Below are 23889 nucleotides of genomic sequence, written 5' to 3' on the forward strand. Positions count from 1 at the left end.
GTGTAACAGGTCCGCTGGTCAGACATTGAGGATGCTTTATGGGACATTTAGGACAAAAAGGGCAGCCTGTTTAGGATGCAAATGAAACATCAGTGGTCAAAATCAGAGACTCATGAATAGAATGCCCAGAGGGCAACACTATTTTAGCTGCTTCTGCCCTTCCCAATGTTAAAACTTGGCTAGGCCAGTATTTTCCAGCAAAGAGGCCAAGAGTACATCAAATGCCCAAGCAGATGCCCCAGAAAAGAGGAGGAGGAGAATGGGGAGGAGTTGGACAAGGGGCCCAAGCAGACTGAACAGTCACTCTGTTGTAATATAACCATTCTGCCATGGCAACTTCACTCCCAGGGATCTGCTCAAGCCAGCCTGCAGCCGCAGGGGGGCACCCAGGGAGGAAGAAGGTGTAAGAATCCTCTGGGCATAGGGAGAAGCAATTCTCCAAGTCTTTGCAACAACAAGTCCATCACTGACACCTGCAACTTGGCACAAGGGCCACAGGTAAGAGGCTAGTTTAGGAGGCTGAAATGGAGACTTCTCCATGACCTTTGTCCAACAAATTCATTCAGCTCCTGATATGTCTTCCAATGCTCAGGTAGGGCCTGCCCCCACCTGCACCCACATTTTTTTAAGGATAGGGATATAGGCTGGTCCCTTTGTAGCCTGTACCAAACAAAACAAAACAAAACACAACACAGCCTTGGTCAAAACCAACACTGTTCAGCATGATTCTTTTCTGTTGTTAGTAGCTATAACGCCTCTACTTCCTAATTTTTGGTCCATCTACACGCTCTTCTTGGAGGAAAGGGAACTCAGCCCCCTGCCCACCAAGGTCTGACTCAAGCAGAAAACCAGAGCCTCCTCTACACACACTCAGCATCAATCCTTGTCCAGCCCGGGCCGGCTTGCATTGGTAGTCGGTTCCGGACCCACATCCATTCCCCTACACCTCCTTTCAAATCTACCACTTCCCCCCTCTACCATTCTGGCTGCAAACATTACAATAAGTGGAGTCACAGACAGCCCAGACCAGTTTCAAAACATATCAAACAAATGGGAAAGGTGTTGAACATTTAACAATTGTAAGGAATTAAAAAATGGGAAGGGAGAAGAGAGTGAGGAACAGGAAGCAGGCCCCAGCAGCGCGGGTCGCGCTCAGCGCCCAGGCCTTCGTCCTGCCCGGCTCCACAGTGACCCCCGTTCCCGAGACTCCGGCTCCCCCCAGCCGGCCTTCCTCAGTGACCCCCGCCGTCCCGCGGCCCCGAGACCCCGCCCTCCCTCGGAACTTGAGGGGCAGGGCCCGGGACGGCTGCCTCAAGGGTCCTAGCGCTTTCTCCCACCGTGAACGCCGGGCCTTAGACCCCGCGCTCGGGCGCAGCTGCGCCGGGAGCAGGAAGCCCTGCGGCGCGGGGCTCGGGGGAAGAGGCGGCGGCGGCGGCGGCGGCGGGGGGAGGTGGGGTTCGGCTGCCTGAGGGCCGCCGCCCGGGCGCTCTTCACCCGCTGCTCGGGTCCGGGGCGGCGCGGCCGGAGGGAGGAAGGAAGACGCCAAGGAACTTTGGCGGTGGTTTCGGTCACAGGCGGGCGGGGCCCGCCGAGCGGCTGGAAAAACTTGGGACCCCGGCGCGCGCCCGCGGGAGGAGGCCAGGTGCGGCTGAGTTCCAGCGCGGGGGCTGCCCGCACGCGCAGCTCGCCCGAGGAAGCCCCCTCCAACTTGACCCGGGCGGCGCGGTCCCCGCCCGGGGTGCGACGCTCCGGCCGCGGGCGCGTCCCCCCACCCCGACCCTGCCCTCGGGGGCCACCCCGTGCGACCCCGGCCCGCGCCCGGGCCTCTCTTACCATCTGCGCCACTTTCAGCATTGCCCCCTGGGTGCGGGGGTAGAAGGGGTCCAGCAGCCCCTCGGAGGAGCTCCCGCCCGGCGGCCCAGCGCCGGCTCCGGGTCCGGGGGCGCTGCCGCTGCTGCACGTGGTGCGGACGAGCCCGGCTCCGTGCGACATCGCGCGGCCCCTACCCCCGGGCCGCCTCCTCCGGCCGAGGCCGAAGGCCAAATGCCGAGGGGCGGGGTGGGGCCGCGGGGGGCGGGTTCCGGGGCGGGGCGCACGCGCCCAGGGGCTGCGCAGGTGACGCCCACCCGGCCTCGGCGGGACCCGGCTGGGGAGGGACGGCCCGCGCGCTCCGGAAAGGGACGGCAACCCACGCCCTCGGGCAGGCGCGGAAGTTGGGCTGGAGGGAGGAGGGAAACCGACGCCCTGGACCGTGGCCTTTCCGAGGTGGGCAAGGCCGGGGCACAGCTGGGTCCGAGCCTCCTGGGATTTGGTGTGGGTGCAGCTGCGGATGTGTGCTAAGGGAACTTGAGTGAAGATAACTCACATACACCGAAATGCCCAAACCTTCCGTGTTCAGCTCCATTAACTGTTCTGTGTGTGAATGTACACCTGTGTGCCCACCACCTACAGCAACAGAACGTGCCGATACCCCCAAAGTTCCCTCGGGCTCCTTTCCCACTTTCTGTCACTATGGATTCGTGTTCCCTGTTCTTGGGCTTGACATACTTGAAATAACACGGACTATCTCATTTGTGTCTGCCTTCTTTCACTCAACACATGGAGATTAATCCTGTTATACCCAATAAAGCTGCGGTGAACATTCTGGTGAGATGGGGGGGGCATAAGCTCTCATTTCTCTGGGGTAAATACATACGAGTGACTTTACTGAGTCACAAAGTAGGCATAGACTTAACCTCTACTAAGCTGTCAAACTGTTATCCCAGTAACATACTGTTGCAAGCCTTCTAAGTTACTTTTTAAATGAAGATAGGTGCCAGCAGGACTGGAAATGAGGTGCTGTCAGTGTTCTTTGACTAGAGTTTAGGTGGCCAAACTTGTTATATCTCCAAACATTTAGAGATAACCAAAAAGTCTACCTCTATGAGATCACTGGATGCCAGGACTATCCCGTCTTCAGAAGACTGTCATCAATGTGGCAAGGGCTTAATAATTCTAGAATGTGGAGATACTCATGCAACCTATGGTTTGACAAGTCTCCCAGGTGATTCTGATGAACGCTCAATTTTGAGCACCGATCACTGCTAAAGTTGAGGCACTTTAGGGATTCATTATGCTATTTTCTCTACTTCTGTGTACATCTGAATTTTTCATGACCAAAACCAATTGCCTCCAATATCTGTCTTCTCTTTAGACAGCAGTCACAGTGCCTGGTACTCCATTTCTTTCTCTCTAAAATAAAGACAGCTGCACCCAGGGGCTGCTGTGACAATGAGACAGCCGTGCAGGCAGTTCCAGATGCCATAGGCATGAACTTAGGATAGCGTATCATGTAGATTTACATTTCCACCTCTGTACTTTTTCCAAGTCTTCGGAACCCACCATGGGGATGACATGGGGTCGTTGTTAAAGCGAAGGCTTCAGGGAAGGAGAGAAACCCAGCACTGGCTAATTCCCCCTCCTTCTGGGGCCCTTCAGCAATCTTCTAAATTGGTGATTTTCAGTGTGTGGTCCCCAGACCAGCAGTATCGGCATCACCTGGGAACTTGTGAGAAATGCAAATTCTTAGCGCCCCACCCCCATCCGCCCCAGAGCTGCTGAATCAGAAACTCTGGGGGTGAGGCTCAGCAATCCGTGTCTTGACAGGTCGTCCCTCCACCTCCCACGTGATTGAGATGTGTGTTGGAGTCTGAGAACCGCTGTCATTTCTGGAGTCCATTAGAGCTGAGACTTGGCTGGGTTTGTCTGAGTGCTGTTGGTCAGCGTGTCACCCAGCCCAGGCAGGAAGTAATCACCGGTGGTGGCCACTCTGTGTGAATCAGTTTATCATGACCCCGTAATCGTGATCAGGTGGTGTGCTGGCCTGGCGGATAAGAGGCTCCATGCACGAGACCTATGGCCAAGTAGCCAGAGATGTTCACATGGGTTGATGCCTTCTTGGGGTAAAGGGCTGTCCCTTGGGGAGCAAGGGCTTAGGCAAAGACTTCACAGCCCCCTTTAACGATTTCACACTCTAAGGGGAGCCAGCCAGGTGACTGGTCTCTGACTAGCTGGTGAGAATTCAAGAACTTCCAAGTTCCTCTCTGTTCATCTATCCTAAAGAAATGCACGTTCCAAGGCTTCCATTAGAATGTCATTGACCACAACTCATGTATACCAATACGATTATGATGATATATCTGGTCAGATATAATGAAAAAAAATAATGACCATTGACTCTGTATTAGTCACAGTGATTTTGGTTGCAAGGGACAGAAACTAAAGCAGAAAGAATTCCTTGGCTGGTGTAACTGTGGTATGCAGCTGTGGTATCTTTCAGGCACTGTTGGATCCAGTTGCTGGAGTCAGGCAGTCAGGCCCTCTGTCTCTTGGCTTCACTCTCCTCTGTGCTGGCTCTACTGCCAGGCAGCCCTCTCATGACCTCTGGCAGCATAGAGCACAGGCTTATATTTCCTCCTAGCTAACAATCCAACCCCTTTACAAGGGCACCTGTTTCCCAATGGTTCTGACGGTGTTAGTCGGCTTGGGGTGCTGCAACCAAATACCACAGTTTTAAACAGCAGAATTTATTTTGAAAATTGGAGGTGGGGGTGATGAGAGGAAAACCTATCTGGAGAGTCAGGGAAGGAGCAGAGTGGCAGAGAATTGGATTCAGAGTTAGAAGACCTGTCTTGGAATCCAGATTCCTTGGAGCATGGATCTCCATACCTGCAAGGTGTGGGGCGTGGACGCTGCTTACCTCCCAGTGCTGCTGGGAGGACTGAAGGAGATGGTACGTGGTCAGGCATTCGGGAGATGTTAGCGGTCCCTGAAATAGGTTGGGATGGAAGATGGTTGCGCCTGGCAGGTTGGGCCATCAGCAAACAGGTGCAAACAGCATTCTGAACCAGGATCCGGCAAAAAACAAGCAAGCAAAGAAATAAAAAAGCAAAAAACCTCAGGGCTGCCCTTGGTTCAGAGTTGCCCTCTTTGCTCATAACCCTTGTCCAGCTTATATGCCTCATCCCATGTCCCTCACATACCCCAGGAGAGAGGTCTGTGCACAACCAAGGGACGTGAAACATTGCTAATATTAACTGCCCTGCTCAGGCTGTTTGTACTTGGTTCCTGCTTGCTTTTGAGAATTTGGTGCTGAACTGCAAAGGTGGTCCCTGCCTACCTCCCCTTGCAATGTGTCTCTGAAAAACCCACCAGATGGTGGACGTCGCTTCACAGACTGACTCCCGCCAATATCTGCTCCAATGATGGACAAGGAGAGAAGGTTTGGTGTTGGCTGATGAGAGCATGGTGACATTTGACGGATCAGGCAGTGAAGCTGGCCTCAGTCTTCTCTGATTTTCTGATAATTTCCCATGTGTTTGAATTGTTGACCCACGCTTCAGGGCTGTACATTTAGAAGGGATGTGACGGGGAGGATCCCTAACTCCTTCAGCAGTGAAACGGTCTGCATAAAGGTCCTGGTTTTGTTTGCCTGACCTTTGGGATGAGGAGAGGGCACTCTGGTCTGCCCACAGGGGAAGTTGTCTGGACCTCAGTGTTTCTGTTTGTCAAACGGGCTGAAACCACTCGTTTTTAAGGTTCAAACAGAAATGAATCTCAAAATGTTAAGAGAGAGGTAATAAAACAACATACAAATGTAAGGAATAGTTAGTTTTTTGTGCTAATGTTTTCTACCAGAATCAGTACTCCTATGAAGTCATCAGGGAAGGGGAAAGGAAGAGGCTCTTTTTCCTTCTTTATCCATTAGATCTTTAATCGGTGAGATAAATGATGGCCAAAATCACTACACTTCCCTTCAAGGCAATGGGTACAGTCCCCTGAATGGTTTTCCGTAAGTGCTCGGGTCACTTGCCCACCTTTATAAGGGGGCTTTATGATGTTAATTTTTCCACTAATAGTGAGGATCCTGGTTTCTTTTCAACCTGCTGAAACCACTGCCTTATTTTAACATATCTGCCATTTCCTGATTTTGAATGTATTACTTGCTCACTGTAGAAAACTGGGAAATTCAGAAAAAACAAAGAAAATAAAAACCACCCCATGATCTCACCACCCTTCAGAGTTTGGTTTTCTAAGTTATACCATAAACATTTCCTGTTAAAAATTCCTCACGAACGGTTTTTAGTGGCAGCATTTTTTTTTTCTTTTTGGTCTGTACAATTTATTTTTCTCCCTTATATGTTTTTAGAAAGACAGCACTTTAACAACTGATCTTCAGTTGTTACAACTGAATCAATTAATCACCAGTCTAGCAACCACAGTTCAAGCATAGGTTGAGAAAAGTGTTAAAAATACAAAGTTAAATCTTCAATGAGGCTGCCAATCAATTCTGATCCTGAATAAACTTGGGTTGTGGTGCCTTAACTTCTAGTCTCATTCATTGGATTTACTTACTGAGCCATTTCCCTACTGTTAGGGCTTTAGGCTGATCCAGCTTTTCTTTTTTCCTATTATACATCAGACCAGGATTAACATCTTTGTGCACGACTCCTGAGAGAGGCACCCCGCAAGTTCACGGGAACGAACATTTTTAAGGCTCTTCAAAAATCTCTTCATAAAGAGATTTCTGGAAATGTACCACTTCAGCCCTCCACCCTATATAGTCTTCACCTGGATCCTTTCCTCTCAGTACAGATGCTTCCAGTCCACGAGCAGCCAGGAGTCAGAAGACTGCCACGTCAGCCCAAGCTATTCTAATTACTCGCTGTGTGACCCTGGTCAAATCACTGACCACTTAACGAAGCCTCAGTCGTCCTCATCAGCTAAATGGGGCTGGGGACACCTGCCTTATCAAAGGCAAAGAGCTTCTGAGGATCAACTGACATCCTGTGTGAGAGTCACTTGTCACGTATAAAGTTGTCGGTGTAATCACACGAAACTGCTATGTGTGTAGGTCACAAAGTCAAAAACTTGCAATTTTGTATGGTTCAGCCTAAGCCTATTATCATTAAACAGCTGGAAGTTGTTAGGCAATTAGTCATTTATACGTTCTAAAAACCTATCAGCTCATTGTGTGATTCTCCAGGTAACCAGCTCACGAGCCACCTGGAAGCTCTCACTTATTTAAATAAGCAGGTTTCTGACCATCTCTTTCCGAGCACCATAAATGGGTCCACCGACCCAGCTCTTCACCTGCAGGTCCCTCCTGGCTGCTCAGTGCTGGGTCCCCGGTGACTCTCGGAGCCCCCCTCGCCTGCCTCTCCCCTCCGGCATCCCCTCAGTAGTCACACATCCCCACCGCACTGGCTTCGCAGCCACGCTCAGCCTTGCCCTCTCTTGGTTTACCTCCTCTACTTTGTCTTCTAACTTGCTCATCCTTCAACCCTTCTGGGACCCTTCATTAACTTCCCAGTAACTTCACTGGGGCAGGTGTTAAATGAACACATACTACGTTCCACACACTGTGCTGAGCTCTGCAAGGAAGATCAAGATGAGAACCCACCACCCCAATTCTCCAAAAGGTCACAGACCAGACAGGAGACAGATGATCAATGATTTGACTATCACATTAAAAAGTATGTGATTTAAGAGTGAATATTTAAAAAAAATATCCCAGTTTTCTTTTCCTTTAGAATCAACTTTATTGAGGTATAATTTACACAAAATAAAAATAAAATGCACCCATTTTAAGTAAACAGCTTGTGAATTTTGACAAATGTACACGCACGTGCAACCCACACAATCAAGACGTAGGGTACTTCTATCACCTCAGAACGTTTCCCTACGCACCTTCCTAGCCAGTCCTTCCACTTCTAACCCCAGAAAACCACTGACCAGCTTCTGATCACCATAGATTGGTTTTGCCTCGTCTTGAATTTCATATAAATTGAAACAAACATTTTATATATATATATTTAATATATGTATTGGTGTCCTCTTTCATTCAATGTACTCTTTTGGTGATTCATCCACGTTGTTGCATGTATCTGTCTAGAGTTTGCTGGGCAGTATTCCATTGTATGAATACACAATTTGTACCATGTGGTAACCATTTGGTTGTTCCCAGTTTGGGCCAATTATGAATACAGCTGCTAAGGATAGTCTTGTATAAGTATTTTGTGGACATATTTCTCTTGGGTAAAATATCTAGGAATGAAATTGCTGGGTCAAATGATGTGTAAATCATTGCACTATTTGACAGTCCCATGAGACAGCTGGATGAGAATTCCAGGTAGTCCATAACCTCTCCCACACTTGGTCTTGCCAGTCTTTTAATTTTAGGTATTCTAGAGGGTGCGATGTAGCATCTCGTGGTTTTAATTTGAAAAGAATGTGCCACCTTTGATTTCTAAGCTCTTTTCCTAACTGTCAGGACTTCAGACCTAATCCTCACCCTTACAGGGTTAATGTTCTTTGTATGTCTTTTCTTCTTTATCTGTTTTTTGGGGTTTTTTTGGGGGGGATTAGATCTATTTATTTACATACGTTTAGAGGAGGAACTGAGGATTGAACTCAGGACCTCGTGCAACGCCGAGCATGCGCTCTACCACTTGAGCTACACCCTCCCCGGCTCCTGGGTCAATGTTCTTTGGCACTTAGGGGCCAACTTGCCTCCAGAGAGGGAAGCGCCCTCCCAAGGGTGACTGTCTTTGAGACTCGAGGCGGAGTTCTCATGGTAAGTTGGAACAGCTGGAGACCAGCCTCTCCGTGTTTCCCCCTCCACATTCGGCTCTCCCAGTGCAGTGACCAGAGTCAGGTCATGAGAACTCCTCTGCTGGACTATCCTCCCCGCTGTGTTTTCTCTTTCTAGAATCTTCCCAGCGAGCACCATCCTTAATAGCTCCCGGAGAGGTTGAGTCACTCTGTCAAGCCGACTCTTGAACTTTCCCCTCTCTGCCCTCCTACTGCTAACGGGCAGTGGTGCCAAAGCCGGCTTACCCCATCGTCAGGACCAGCCACCCAGGGCTCTGTGGTGACCTCCTACTAGAAAGGAAACCAGAACGAAGACGTTATGCCTTTGCTTGAAAGCCATTAGCCAGGAGGTCCTGTGTACTGGTTAGGATGCACACTGCTGTAAGTAACAGAAACCAGCTTAAGCCAAGTGGGTACAACCACTCCTGTCATGGTGAAGACCAGAGCCTGGCAGCCTGCAGGGCTGAACTGATTCAGTGACTCAGTGACATAATCACCAAGAAGTTTCTTTCCATCTCTTTGCTCTTGCAGTCACCCTCATCCCAAGACTGGCCTTTCCTTGTGGTCACAAGATATTTGTCAACAACTTCCTGCCCCCACATACTTCTTGAAGCGCTCCTTTCCCAGAAGTCCCCAGCAAGCCCTGGGTCACAGGCCCGTGCTGGAACCCGCCACCGTGGCCGGGGGTGGGCTTAGCCCAGGCGGCATTCTGAGAGTCACGGTGGCGCTGCCTTCCCCCGCGAGCGGCTGGGGCGGATACGGAATAAAAACCAGAGGAATCAGAAAACGAGAGGAGGGAGAAGAGACCCTGGGGAGGCAGCAACAAGGTCTGCGGTGTCCTGGATGAATGGTTATTCTGAACATTTTAGAAAAGAAAATCTGCCAGTGACATTAAAGTTTTCTCAAAACACACATTCCAAATGGAATGTTTCCTCCATCAACAGCTTTCTTGCCACTCACCTTCCTGGTTTCTGAAAAAGTATCACCTCTGTGTTGCCAAGCACTTTCCCTCAAACCTGATTCTCTTTTACATACACCAAACACCTAAGTTGACTTACAAAGTTAACTTGTGACAACAGATATTCTATCCTTCCTCATTATCCTATGTCATCAACACTGGAACCGTTAGTTACTCAACTTCCGTTACAGCTGTCTGCTTAGAATTCACTTTGGCAGCAGAACGTGGCCAGGAGGACATGCATGTGAGGCCAAGGTCACAAATGCTTCTCAGGCCGCCACCTTTCAGTGTAAGTGTGCACACGCGTGCCCCTAGCCTTGCACAGGCATTCCTCGGAGATAGGGCGGGTTTGGTCCCAGACCACTATGTTAAATGCCAGTCACACGAATTTTTTTGGTTCCCCTGTGCATATAAAAGTTATGTTCACACTATATTGTAGTCTGTTAAGTGTGCAACAACAGCATTTTGTCTAAGAAGACAATGTATATACCTTAATTAAAGAATCCTTTGTCACTGAAAAAATGCTAACCCTCACCTGAGCCTTCAGTGAGTCATAATCATCTGATGCTGGAAGGTCCTGCCTGGACGCTGATGGCTGCTGACTGATCAGGGTGGTGGTGGCTGAAGGTTGGGGTGGCTGTGGCAACTTCTTAAAATAGGACAACAGTGAAGTCTGCCGCACTGATGGACCCTGACGAACAATTTCTCTGCAGCACGCAGTGCTGTTTGATACCATCGATCCACAGATCTTCTTTCAAAGTTGGAGTCAGTCCTCTCAAACTCTGCCGCTGTTTTTTAACACTAAGTTTATGTAATATTGTAAGTTCTCTGTTGTCATTTCAACAAGCTTCACAGCTTCTCCACCAGGAGTAGATTCCATCTCGAGAAACCGCTTTCTTTCCTCATCCGTAAGAAGCAGCTCCTCCTCTGTTCAAGTTTTCACATGAGATGGTAGCAATTCAGTCCCATCTTCAGGCTCCATGTCTAATTCTAGCTCTCTTGCTGTTTCCGCCACATCTGCAGTGACTTCCTCCACTGAAGTCCTGAACCCCTCAAAGTCATCCAGGAGGGTTGGAATCAACATTCCAGACTCCTGTCTCTTGTTCATTTGTTGACCTCTTCCCATGAATCCAAACGTTCTTAATTACATCTAGAGTGGTGGATCCTTTCCAGAGGTTTTCAATTCATTTTGTGCAGATCCATCAGCGAGATTACTGCCTAGGGCAGCTGCAGACTTACGAAATGTATTTCTTAAATGATAAGCTGAAATGGCTCCTTCATCCCGGGCTGCAGAGTCGACGTTGTGTCAGCAGGCGTGAAAATGGCACAAATCTCCTTGTCTATCTCCATCAGAGCTCTTGGGTGACCAGGTGCCTTGTCAATGAGCAGTAACATCTGGAAAGGAATCTTGCTTTTCTGAGCAGCAGGTCTCAACTGTGGGCTTAAAATATTCAGTAAACCATGTTGTCAACAGAAGTGCTGTCCGCCCGGCTTTCCTGTCCCATTTTTAGAGCACAGGCAGGGTGGGTTCAGCATCACCCTCAAGGGCCCCAGGATTTTTGGAATGGTAAGTGAGCACCGATTCCACTTAAAGTCACCAGCTGCACCAGCCCCTAACAAGAGTCAGCCTGTCCCTTGAAGCGAGGCATTGACTTCTCCTCTGCAGCTATGACCATTCTAGATGGCATCCTCTTCTGACAGAAGGCTGTTCTGTTGCTCAGTGGGGCTGCCTTCATGAATGACCTGAGCCAGATCTTCTGCACAACTTGCCGCAGCTCCTACATCAGCACTTCCTGCTTCTCCTTGAACCTGGATGCTATGGGGACGGCTTCTTTCCTTAAACCTCGTGAACCAACCTCTGCAGGCTTCAGACTTTCTTCTGCAGCCTCCTCACCTCTCTCGGTTTCCCAGAATTGCAGAGTTAGGACCCGGCTCTGGATTATACTTTTTTTTTTTTTTTTGGGGGGGGGGGGCTCAAGGGAATCTTGTGGCTGGTTTGATCTTCTTTCTGTCCCGACCCCTCAAACTTTCTGCATTTTAGCAATAAGGCTGTTTTGCTTTTTTATCATTTGTTTATTCGCTGGAGCAGCACTTTTAATTTCCTTCAAGAACAAGAACGTTTCCTTTGCTTTCACAACTTGGCTGTCTAGCACAAGAGGCCCAGCTTTCAGCCTATTTCTGCTTTTGACATGCCTTCCTCCCTAAGCTCAATCACATCTGGCTTTTGATTTAAAGTGAGAGACGTGCAACTCTTCCTTTCACATGAACACTGAAGAGGCCATTGTAGGGCTACTAACTGGCTTAATTTCAGTGCTATTGTGTCTTAGGGAATAGAGTGGCCTGGGGAGAGGGAGGCAGGTGGGGGAACAGCCAGTGGGTGGAGCAACCAGAAAATATACAACAACATTTGTTGATTAATTTCACCATCTTTTATGGGCGTGGTCTGTTGTACCCCAAAACAGTAATAGTAACATTAAAGATCACAGATTGCAGATCATTATAACAAACATAATAATCATGAAAAAGTTTGAAATCCTGAGAGAACTGTCAAAATGTGACACAGAGACATGAAGTGAGTAAATGCTGTTGGAAAAATGGCACCGAGAGACTTGCTTGATGCCGGTCGCCACAAACCTTCAAATCATATAAAACGCGTTATCTGCGACGTTTCGTAAAGTGAAGCATAATGCAACGAGGTCTGCCTGTATGCCTGGATTGTTTTTCACTGTGAAAAAAAAAAAATCTATCTTTTCAATTTAGTAATTGTCTAGGGAACAGAAATATGAACTTCAAATTGATTTCCTACCCAGGCCTGCACCTTTGGTTAGTGCTTTTAAATGTCTCTGCTCTATCCAGAGATATTTTGTGTATTTAAAATCTTTTGTGTGCTGGTACCCTGAGGGGCTATTTCTATGAAGGGAGCAATTTAAAAATGTGCAAAAGTAACTGACAGTGAATATTCCTGCATCTAGATTTTCTTACAGTTTTAAAATACTGGCTAAACATTTATCTTTGCGGGCTATGATTTGGAAATTGCAAAGGAGAGATTAAATGCCTAAGGCATTTCATTGATTTGCCACAAGCGGGTAAACACATCAAATTAAAAACCCACCCAGCGCCATCCAAGAGAATGTGATGGTCTTGGAGGGGCTGAGAGGTGAATGCAGACAGTGAGCTTAGATGGCAGAGAAGATACTCACTACAATCCTTGCAATAATATTTTTCAACCCTAGAACCCTATTCTTCTTACGCTGGCTGTGCTGCATGTGGCTTTGTTTTTTAATTCTTTCACAAAAGAAAAGGTAAACCCAGTTTAAAACTGATAGCTTTAGCTGAACAACAGAGAAGCATTCTGTTGTCTAGAAACACACACTTAAAAATTATTCATGAGCCAACTCGGTATTCAAAAGAAGAAATAATAATTTCCTTTCAGCTAAAAATAAATGTTTTGGGTTTTGTTTGGGGTTTGTTGTTTTTTTTAAGGTAATACAAAGGGTCACACTACTGAAAAGCCACAAATAAAAACACAAAGACCTGACAGCAAGTCCCCCTGGACACAAATGAATCATTGCTCTCTTGAAATAGGTATCTTTGGTGCTGTTGGTTCAGGGAAGGCCTATGGTTGTAGCCTATTTGGAGGGCATTTTACAGTAGTTTACGAAACCTTTCACCCCAGAAGTTACTTCCTATAAATGTGGCCATGATTATATAAATCACACACACACACACACACAGAAAAGAAGAACATAAAAGTAGGCTTCTTTCTTTATGACTGTTTCCAGAAACAGACCTCTTAGGTTATAGGTTTTCTGCCTTTTATGGAGACTTGACTGCAAAAGAAAGTACTTCAAAAAGCTACAGGGTACGTGGAAGACGAATACGCTTCTGGGACCGTGAGAGGGAGAGATGGACACAGAGGCAGAGCACACAAAAATCCTGACTAGTTATTTCAGCTCTTCTTGGAAAAATCAGTGAGTCAGAGGCTCTCTGGGTGATGCCTGCAAATGCAGCTACAGAAAGAGCGCAGCTCTGATCACCCGCAGGTCTGCGCTGCTGAGACTGAAACTTCATGGCTAAATGTCAGACTCAGAGGCCGCTGGAGCCCCCAACGCCCACCCGTTCCCACACATCCACACCCCACAGCCACCTCTCACACCTGGTGTCCCCGCCCACTTCCTCCTTGGACCCAAGAACACTCTTCATGGATCCTTTCCTTCAAATACTGAAGAAATCCGACTCTCCTATACAGGGGGAATCAGAGCCAGGATAAGGAATTAGAATCAGATCAACAGGAAAACCAACACAAACAACAAACAACAAAGAAACAGCACGGCCACCCAAGCGCAGGAGAGCAGCAACCGCAAGGCCACATCCACAGCGTGAGGCTGAAATCCTGTCGCCAACTATACTAACGTTTCTGTGGTTTTTTGTTTTTCAAAAGAGGCTCAGGTTGAAAAATCACCAAAGATACACTGCCATACCAGCAAGAACCATCCTGCCTAAAAGTGCTTCCTCTAAGCGCACATGTGCCTTGCCAAGTGGGTTCTTCCCAATGTCTGATGGTATCTAACAACATTACAAAACATTAGGGCTGGAGATTGGAGATCTGGGACCTTTTGGTCTGATACTTTGCACCAAATGTGGTACCCATGTCTCCGTGGTCAGACAGATGATTTTAAAGAACATGCAAGTGTTTGTCTTTTTAAAGGTTATGCACTTATTTTAATGTGTGTTAGAAAAAATACCACTAGCACAGCAGTCAGGGGCGAGCTCATTACTGGGCTCCAAGGCTAGTGTCTCCTTAGATGCTTTCTGGACCAACTGGTGAGCATGAGAATCGTGGGCACTGATGATCCCTGGACCTGGGGAGGCAGGTCTCCCCTATCACCCAGGCCTGGGGGCTGTGGACAAGCGTCTCCTGGCAGTATCGCACCTGGCCAGCCCTGTGAGGATGAAGCATTCCCCGCAGCACCCAGCCTCAGGCTTCAGCAACAGGGCTCCTCACTTCAATCAGACACAACGTGACCCAAGATTCTGAAACATTTAATCAAAAAAGAATCTGGCATTTCAAAAGTTAGGTTTACAAATTCGACGCATTCTTCGTATTAGCAATTTATCTATACACTGCCTAAGAAAATAAGGTCTATGAAGACATCAACAAGATGTTTAAGAGTTCAGTATAAGCGACAGCACTTTGCAAATAAGAATGTGGTTTAACTGTAACAAACCACCGTGAGTAAATTTAACTAAGTACATAAAAACATCAGTTAAATACAATTCTCTGGGAATATACATTATACCTACAGCTGTTTTTACAGTGAGATTCTTCCTTTTCTGTTCCTTCTTTTAATTCTCCATATGGTGAATCACTGTATGGTCCTGGATCTCCAAGCTACAAAACTGAAATATGTGTTTCCAGCGTAGCAGATGGTGACCAGGAAGGCAAAGAACTGGAGAAAAGAAAGCATACCAGAAGGGGGGTTGAAGGCACATTCTGATCACCAAAAGCCATCATTTCACTTCCACTGAGTAACGCACGCCCAGCATCCCATGACTCCAAGCTTTCTCACCTAACACTGCTTTATTGGTTCTAAGGTGGGAAGCCCCATGAAAATGACGGCAGGACCCTGAAGCAGGGCTGCTACCCTCCTGCCAGCACCATTCAGTTCCCTGGCCCAACAGCAGTATCTCGCTTTTTAAACTCTGAAATGGCTTACTTCTAGGAAGGCGGAACTTACCCCTAAGAGTCTATTGGTTCCCTAGGCTAACTCCTGATTGGTCCATTTCTCTCACTCCTAATTGGTCCACTTCTCTCACTCCTGATTGGTCCATTTCTACAAAGCTTGTTCCTAATTAGTCATCTTTGTTATACCTTATTTGCTTATGATGTTGCACAATGTTGCAAAGTCTAGACTGGTAGCCTATAAAAGGCTGTGTAAACCTACAGACGGGGTCCAGAGCTTGGAGTGTTAACTCCTCTGGGCCCACTGGTGTAATAAAGCTGAGTTCTCCAACCCTCTGAGTGCTGCCTGGTCTCTAGCCCTGATCCAGGTTGCTGTCACAGCTAAGTTGTAACACTGAGCTTTAACACTGAGCTGTAACACACTTTGCTGCAACAGTTCAAGTACCTTCCTTCTGAAATGATTTCTGGCTCTGCTGTTTTCCTTTTTTGGAATGTATCAGGAAAGTCTGTCGAATGACTCCTACAACCCCGGGGTGTTCACAAAGGGGTGGGTGTGGGGGTGTGCACCTGAGAAAAGCACATGCATTTCTAGTAGGCAGTGTTAGACATGGGCTTGGCCGCAGAGGACCACAGGGTCCGTTAACACAAACATGCCGAGAGGATGGGCAGAGGCCAGGAGCCCACGTGGGTGTCAGTGGAGAGTGGGGACATTCGGGACCACTCCTGGGCCAATCACCGCCCAGTGCCAGCCAGTCCTTGCCGTGTGCTAACTTGAGCCCAAGTGCTGTCAAAGCCTGTGATTTTTTTTTAAGGTTTATTTATTTGTCCCTTTAAAAAATTTTGGTGTGTGTGTGGGGAGGGGTGGGGGGTTAGATTTATTTATTTACTTATTCACTTATTTATTTAAAGTAGTGGTACTGGAGATTGAACCCAGGACCTCGTGCATGCTAAGCATGCGCTCTACCACTGAGCTGTACCCTCGCCACCCAAAGCCTTTGATTTTTAATCTCATGTGGACCCATGCTCTTTACCTTTAAAGAGAGATTTTGAAAAAAAGTGAAGAATATAATGTCTCACCCCCAGCTTAGTATTACCACATGGGCATTCCTAGCTGCCCCCTCCCCCTAACACTTCTACTGCGGGTGGGGTATTTTAAGGCCACTCTCAGAGAAACTTTTTTTTTAATATCCTGTAAGCTTTATTAGATTGCATTACAAGGTATATTTAAGTAGTATATTTTCCCCCCAGAATCCTAGAAATGTTTTATTTCTTGATCAGGATGGAGGTGACACTGATGTTTTGCTTAGTTATTTATAAAATTACACATTAAATATTATGCAGTTTTCTGTACGTCTATTCATTTTCAAAACATTTATTGAGCTATGATTCATATGCCACATAATTCAACCATTTAAAGTGTTTGGCTCCTTTTTTCAGTATTTCACAGGGCTGTGCAACCACCACCACAGACTAACTTTAGCACATTCTGTCTCAGAGAAAAACTTAAAATTAGTTTCTTAAAATAGAAAAATACACACTCATGGTTTTCAAATGCAAACAGTGGAGAAGCATGTAAATCAAAGAGTAGCAGCCCCTCATTCCACACTCCCCAGGGTCCCACTGCAGTCCCTGGACGGAACTGTCTTTCTAGGCATACTCAGCGCAGAAACAATTCTACTTAAACAAACAAACAGAGTCACAGTGCTGCTCTCTCCTCCAAACTACGCGGTAGGCAGAAAAATTATTCTTAGAAGGCTTCCAATGTTTATTTTGTTCCCTCAAATACTTATTTTGTCACAGCCTGGCTTTCCCTCCAGCAGAGTCTGTCAACCTCTCCACACGCCAGGAGGTCCCTTTCAAACCAGGAAGTTCACTGCCAAGGTGGCCCTTGTGTGGCTGGTCCTCCCCCAACCCACAGCTGGTGGAGGGTGGGACGGGGATGGGAGGGCCCACTCACCGACGAGGCCGCCCAGCTGTTGAAGTTGTGACTGTCCCTCTCCAGGGAGACAGAAGACGCGTCCACGATTGCGGCTGAGAGGTATAAGGCGAAGGCACTGCCGTTAAAGCACAGACCCTGGAGAGACAGAGAGGCAGGGTGTTCAGGGAGCGTGGGGAGGCCTGGGCACCTGGGCTGCAGCAAGGGGCCCCTGTGGACCCCTGAGGAGGGCCGAGGGCAGGGCCGTGAGAGGGCAGCTCATCAGCGCCTCGGGATGTGCAGTCAACACTGCTTACTCAACTCGCAGATGCTCGGAGGTTGCCCAGCCAGTAAAACATCCCAACCAGAAGTCAGGCACCTTTGACCTTTTGCATCTGCCAGCAGCAAATGAAGTTTTCAAAAGGTGGCTGTAAACATCTTAAAACTGGGAGAGTTTACACAAAAACCCAGGTCTCTGGATTCTCTTACGGAGGGAAAAAACAACAGCTGAAGATCTTGCAATCCTGGGAGCACATTTCCAGCTTATTTACTGTGAAGAATATTCTTCAGTAGTTGAAGATAGTGTGTCTGGGTGGCAAAAATTCAATACTCTGAGTTTACACTCACATGCGTGACCTTCTTGTCTCTTTATGCGTGTGAGCGTGCAACCCCTGACACAGGCTGTTGGCTTTGCTTGATGAGATAAAGGATTAATGTGTTCTGAAGAGATTCGAAGTCACTCGGGCAGAGGAATCCCTGGAGCAGGATGGTGTCAGGAAAAAATGCTGATGGAAGTTGAGAGACAAGGGCCTGGCTGTTTGTGAATCTGTGCAAAGTCAGGAAGCTCCAAACCTCAGTTTCCTCATCTATAAAATGGGGACACACCTTACGATGATAAATTCTGAAAATGCAGATCAGAGCATTTTAAAACTAGGGAGTTTCAGAAGGGAGCACTGTTAATTTTTAAAAAGTACCACTAAAGGCAATATCTGAACAATTTTAATGCAATAAAATCAGGGGGGAAAAGGGTATATAGCTCAGTGGTAGAGCGCATACTTAGCAAGCAAGAGGTTCTGGGTTCAATCCCGTCCCTCCACTAAAAAAAATTTTTTTAAATGCTTAGTGTAATAAATCAATAAGGGAGTTTTAGGCTTAGAGGAGAGAGAGACTAATAGATGGTCTAGGCTACAGGTCAGAAAAAAAAAAAAACAAAAAAAAAAAACCCAGCAGCAGTCAGGAGACCAAGACTTGGAGTCCCTTCAGAACCATTTAATCCTTAACCTTATCAAGCAAGGCTGTCAGCCTCCGTGTCAGGGGTTGCACACTCACATGTATGAAGAGACCAGACAGGTCACACAAGTGACTATAAAGTGAGTCTGACCCATTGCCAGTTTTTAGAGAAAAAAGTTCTGGTGGAACACAGTCACGGTCATTCATTTACTCACTGTCCAAGGCTGTTCTCATGCTGTAAGCAGAGTTGAGTGGTTGTGACACAGAAAGCCTGCCAACCTCTGGCCAGATCACACAGCTGGGAATCGAGGCTCAGGCCAAGCGGAAGTAAGGGCACTGCTTGCTCCTGCACTGAACCACGTGCTCCCTGTCACCCTGGCCAAGCTCATCTTCATCTCAGTTCTCCAGCCCCTTCCTCAAGACCTACTTTAAGATTCCTCCATCTCCATAATGTCATTCCTTCAATTCCCCCAGCTCACTGTGATCACCCCTCACCTGCATTCCCACCTAACTGCTACCTCAAGGTGCCAGCCTTTCTCAGCTCCCACATCCAAACAAGTGTTCCCTTTCCAGTGCCTGCCCAGGAGGCAAGACACCAACAAGCCCTGGTAGTTACGGAACCTCGACTGAGCTGACTTTCAGAACCTGCACCCCGTGCTTCAAAGTCTCAAAGAAGAATCTTCACTTTTGTATTTCGGGAAACAGGCAAGCGTAGGTCAATCTATTTCCCTAAATACCAAAGTGGGTTAACTTCCATCACATTCCCACTTCGGCATGTGTCCCAGGGTGCTGTGATGGTTCATTTTATGGGTTGACTTATGGCCAGAAGTGGTTCTGGGTGTGTCTGTGAGGGTGTTTCTGGGTGACAGTACCATCTGAATCAGTGGACTGAGTAAAGCAGGTGGCCCTCCCTAGGGTGGTGGGCCTCATCTAATCAGTTAAAGGCCTGAAGAGAACAAAAAGGCTGAGTAAGAGAAAATGCCTCCTGCCTGACGGCTTTGAGCTGGGACATCAGTCTTTTTTCCTGCTTTTGGACTTCAACTAAAACATCAGGTTTTCTTGGCTCTCAAGCCTGCTGGCTTCTGGATTCAATCTTACAGCATTAGCACACCTGGTTCTCAGGCCTAGGGGCGACACCATCGGCCTCCCTGGGCCGCTGGCTTGCGGACTGCCGATCTCGGGACTTAGTCTCCATCATCACATGAGCTAATTCCTTACAGTAAATCTCTTCACATATGTACACATCCTATTGCTGCTGCTTCTCTAGAAAACCCTGATGGACACAGAATCTGGGACGGAGAGCCGGGTATCGATTTTGGAACTCAAAGTACAATGCAGCTGTGACAAAACAGCTAACTGGCTTTGGAACTGGCTAATGACTAGAGGCAGGAGAGTTCTGAGGTACGTGCTAGAAATATGGATGTGAAAGGCGGTTCTACTGAGGTCTCAGAGGGAAATGAGAATCCATGTTATTGGAAACTGTAGGAAAGGTGATCCTTGTTACAGAGTGGCAAAGAACTTGGCTGAAAGATGTTCCAGTGGTTTGTGGAAAGCAGAACTTCAAGCAATGAAACAATATTTATCTGAGATTTTTAAGCAAAGTGCCAAAGGAGGGGTCTGGTCCCCCCGACAGCTTGTTGCAGGAAGCAAAAGGAGAAAGATGAGTTGAAGAAAGAATTGTTAAGCAAAAGAGAACCAGAACTTGAAGGCTTGGAAAATTCACACCTTAGCCATAGGGCAGAAAATGAGAAAGCTCTTCTGAAAAGAATACCAAGGCTGTGGCTGAATAGCCTTTCGATAAAGAGATCGTGGGTGTAAGACACAGGTCTCCTTGACTGTCTCAGCAGAAGCCGGGAACAGGTAAAGGATTACACAAGTAGGAGGAACCCTGACAGTCTGAACTCCAGGGGGTGGGGATGGGCCAAAACGAAGGAGGGCTGCTGAACTTCTTGGGTTCTCTAGGACCGAACCATAGAACCATTTGGCTGTGAATACGCTTTACCTCTCACCCAAAGGAGATCATGAGGGCTGCCATTCCCATCACAGGCCCATTGGGCAGGCTGGTTCCTTCTCAGTTTCAAAGGGTGGGGCTGCCTCTCTGGTTTCTGTGAGCCAGGATGTCCCCACCCAGTGCCCCAGAGGCCCCTGCTCCTACAGTGATACAGGGGTGACAGGGCCACCCCAGGGGACCTAGAGGTCAGAGCACTGAACCAAAAAGGATTACTCTGGGGGCTTTAGAACAGGTGGAATTCGCCGTATCATTTTTGGGCTTGCTGGGAACCTGTCCATCACCTCTTCCTTATCTATTTCTCCCTTTTGAAATGGGAAATGTCCATCCTGTCCCTGTCCCACCACTGTAGTTTGAAAGCCTGCACTTTGTCTGATTTCACAGGTTCCTAGCTGGAGAGGAACTCTGCCTCAGGATGAATTATACCGCAAGTCCCACACCTATCTGATTTTAATGTCATTTAAAGGAGACTTTATACCTTAGAGGTTAGCTGATGCCAGAATGAGTTAAGAGTTCAGGAGATGTTGAGGTGGAATTCATGTATCTTGCCTGTGAGACGGGCATGATTTGGGGGAGCCAGAATATTATGGACTGAATGTCGTCCCCAAATTCAGATGTTGAAGCCCTAACCCTCCATGTGATGCCATTTGGAAATGCGGCCTTTGAGAGGTAATCAGGGTGAGAGGAGGTCATGAAGGTGAGGCCCCCCTAAGAGGATTAGCACCCCTGCAGGAGGAGAGGAAAGAGAGCTCCCATCCTCTCTTTCTCTCTCTGCCACCTCAGGACACAGCGAGATTACAGGCGTCTGCAAGCCTGGAAGGGCCCTCTCACTGACACCTGATCTTAGACTTCTAGCCTCTAGAACCACGAGAAACCTCCATCATTTAAATAACCCAGCCTACAGCCTGTTTCGGCACCCAAGCAGACTAAGACAGATACTTGGGTAGGTGAGAGTTGGGGGGAAGGATACAGCTCAAGTGGTAGGGCGCATGCTTAGCACGCACAGGGTCCTGGGTTCAGTAAAACTCCTGAGGGGCAACTGAATGGTACAGAGTGATTATCTGCTGTGCTGGGTTCTCCCTGGTTTTTTCCTCTGCTTTGTTGGCAGACAAACGATCCTGAACTGACTGGAGGAGGACTGAATCCATCCTACCCCGTGGGCAATGGACAGGAAGAACACTCTGGCTTCCTTACCACCGTGGTCCAGGGCACCTGGGGAATCCTGGTGTAGGTCATGGTGATGTAGATGATGAGGAAGAAGACAGTGAGGACCCAGTAGAACACGGCTACAAACATGACCCAGCCAAATGCAGGGACTCGGAAGTACTCAGTTCCAGCGATAAGTGTCCACACCAGCAGTCCCAGAACCTGTAAAACGGGAGAGGCAGTGGAAAAGAAAAAGGAGGTGGAAAAGAGAATAAAGGAGGAGGAAGTGGGGACAGAGAAAAAAATAATTATACAAAGTGTCCATTACAACTGTCCTGGGTATACACGCGTACATGTGCACGTGCGTGACGGGGCTGCAAACTCGCATGCCACGGAGGGAAGATGGATGAGCGGAGCATCCGCCCGCCTCCACCGCCCCAGGAAAACACAGAAACCCAAGTGTAGTCATAATAATCTTGACTTTTCAAGGTCAGCACTAATACAGAGGGCGAAACAACGCACTTACATGGCTGGAATCTGCTCACGGGCCGGCACCTGTGGAGGGAAGACGACTGCAGGTCCGCCTGAGGCGGTCCCGGGGCTGACCTGCTGTCCAGGGGTGGCCTCTGAGGAGTCCCCACCTGCCACTGCCACCCCCTCGCAGGCAGCAAGTAACACAGGGCCAGAGAGTGCTGTCAAGAGGAGCCGAGAAAGGACCCAGCCCAAACACGGGCACACGGCGTTCTGACTCAAGTCGCACATTTATTCCAGCGACGGGCATCCGACCTCACTGTCGCTGCAGAGTAAGACCAGCCTGAAGCCCAACCGCATCTCCACTGACCGAAGGAAGCACGCTGGTCCCCACTGCAGGCATCTCTGGTCCTCCAGGAGGGAGGCCACAGAGAGGTATGCGTCTCCCATCCCAGCACCTGCCAGGGCCCGGGAGGACCTTACTCCTAAGTCACAGGAAAGTTGGCATCTAAGCCACAGCCCCAGGAGGCAGCATCAGATGTTCGGGACGGGCTCTGGCTGCTGTGTGACTTGGGGCAAATGATTTCATTCCTGTCTCAGCTCTCTCCATGGTCCGTGGAACACGGCACGGAAATAACTCTAATCACAAAGCTGATTCCTCAGTGTTGAACACCTGAGCACCTGCAGTGGGCCAGGCCCCCCTGCTCTCAGGCCCTGAGGGCAGAGCGGGGCACGAACTGAACAGACCCGCTTGGACACAACTTCCAGTCTCGTGGGGGGAACATCTGAACAGCTGCAACTGTGGGAAACGCTATGAAGGGAAAGAAGGCGTGAGGAGGGCCTAAGGCAGGCGTAAACTCGCTGGCAGGGACAGGAAGTGTCAGAGGAGGCCGTGCTAAGGAAAAATCTGAAGACCTACTAAGAGCAAGATGGGCGGGAAGACAACACCCCAGGCAGAGAGCACAGTGTGGCCAGAGGGCTGAGTGGGGAAGTTAGGACATTAGTGCAAAATGTCAGAGAGCTTGGGGAGGCTCAGGTATGCGGGCCCAGGACACCTAAGGATTTTGCACTTTATCCTAAGAGCTATGGGAGGGTTTTGAGCAAGAGGATGATGAGATGAGGTTAAGTTTTTGAAAGACTATGTAAACGGGGACACAGAGGGGAGAGGGCAGAAGGTGGGGGGGAGACAGGTTCAGAGACTGTGGTCATAATGCACGTGGAAGAAGACGATGCGTTTGAGACCAGTACAGTGGTGGGGGATACTGGGAAGTCAGTGAACGCAAGGCAAATTTCAGTAAACAGGGCCTTAGTGGATTTAACAGATTAGATTAGGATAAAGCAGAAGTACCCCCAGGTCTCCGAGAAGGCTCCCCAGTGGATCAGGTGTCATTTTCTCAGCTGGAACAGTGAACCGGGAACAGGTTACAGGGCTGAGCTGAACTACAGTTCAAAAGCTCAGTTTACAACCATCCAGTCCAGGGGAGCCAGGGCCCTCCAGGCGGGGTCAGAAGACGTGGACTGCCGCGGGGAGAAGACATCAGGCCCCTGTCCAAGAAGGAAGACTTGCTGTGAAGATCACGAAGCCCGCAGACCGGTTTCCAAGAGACCTTCAAACGACTCGCTGCGAGGAGCCCACACCTCCCTGTCGAGGTCTGGACGTCTGTGCCGGGGGGCAGGGAACAGACTCTAAATCCTGCTGCCTCCCCTCCTCGGAGCTGAATGCTGACTGCTTTTATCTGTGTGATGTCTGTTGTCTATGAATTCCAAAGAAATGTTTAATGGAGATGTATTTTCGTCCTTACATCTGTGGCAAGAGAATTTATTGAAAGTGAAAAGGCACAAAACAG

At 48.4% G+C, this 23889-nt stretch overlaps 2 protein-coding genes across 2 annotated transcripts in view; both read right to left on the reverse strand.

Moving 5' to 3' along the window:
* The window catches only part of CMTM7 (CKLF like MARVEL transmembrane domain containing 7), a 44824-nt gene extending 42651 nt beyond the window's left edge, over window positions 1-2173 (reverse strand). Inside the window, exon 1 of the mRNA XM_032459362.1 lies at window positions 1834-2173. Within this exon, the coding sequence (XP_032315253.1) occupies window positions 1834-1992 (159 nt within the window). The 5' untranslated portion in view covers window positions 1993-2173. The remainder of the gene's footprint in view (window positions 1-1833) is intronic.
* Window positions 2174-11533: 9360 nt separating this feature from the next.
* The window catches only part of CMTM8 (CKLF like MARVEL transmembrane domain containing 8), a 71613-nt gene continuing 59257 nt past the window's right edge, over window positions 11534-23889 (reverse strand). Inside the window, exons 2-4 of the mRNA XM_032459371.1 lie at window positions 21620-21793; window positions 17230-17346; window positions 11534-15039 (exon numbers count right to left, since the gene is read on the reverse strand). Coding sequence (XP_032315262.1) covers window positions 14956-15039; window positions 17230-17346; window positions 21620-21793 — 375 coding nt within the window. The 3' untranslated portion in view covers window positions 11534-14955. The remainder of the gene's footprint in view (window positions 15040-17229; window positions 17347-21619; window positions 21794-23889) is intronic.

Source organism: Camelus ferus, chromosome 17 (assembly GCF_009834535.1).
Source record: "Camelus ferus isolate YT-003-E chromosome 17, BCGSAC_Cfer_1.0, whole genome shotgun sequence".
Classification (NCBI taxonomy): Eukaryota; Metazoa; Chordata; class Mammalia; order Artiodactyla; family Camelidae; genus Camelus; species Camelus ferus.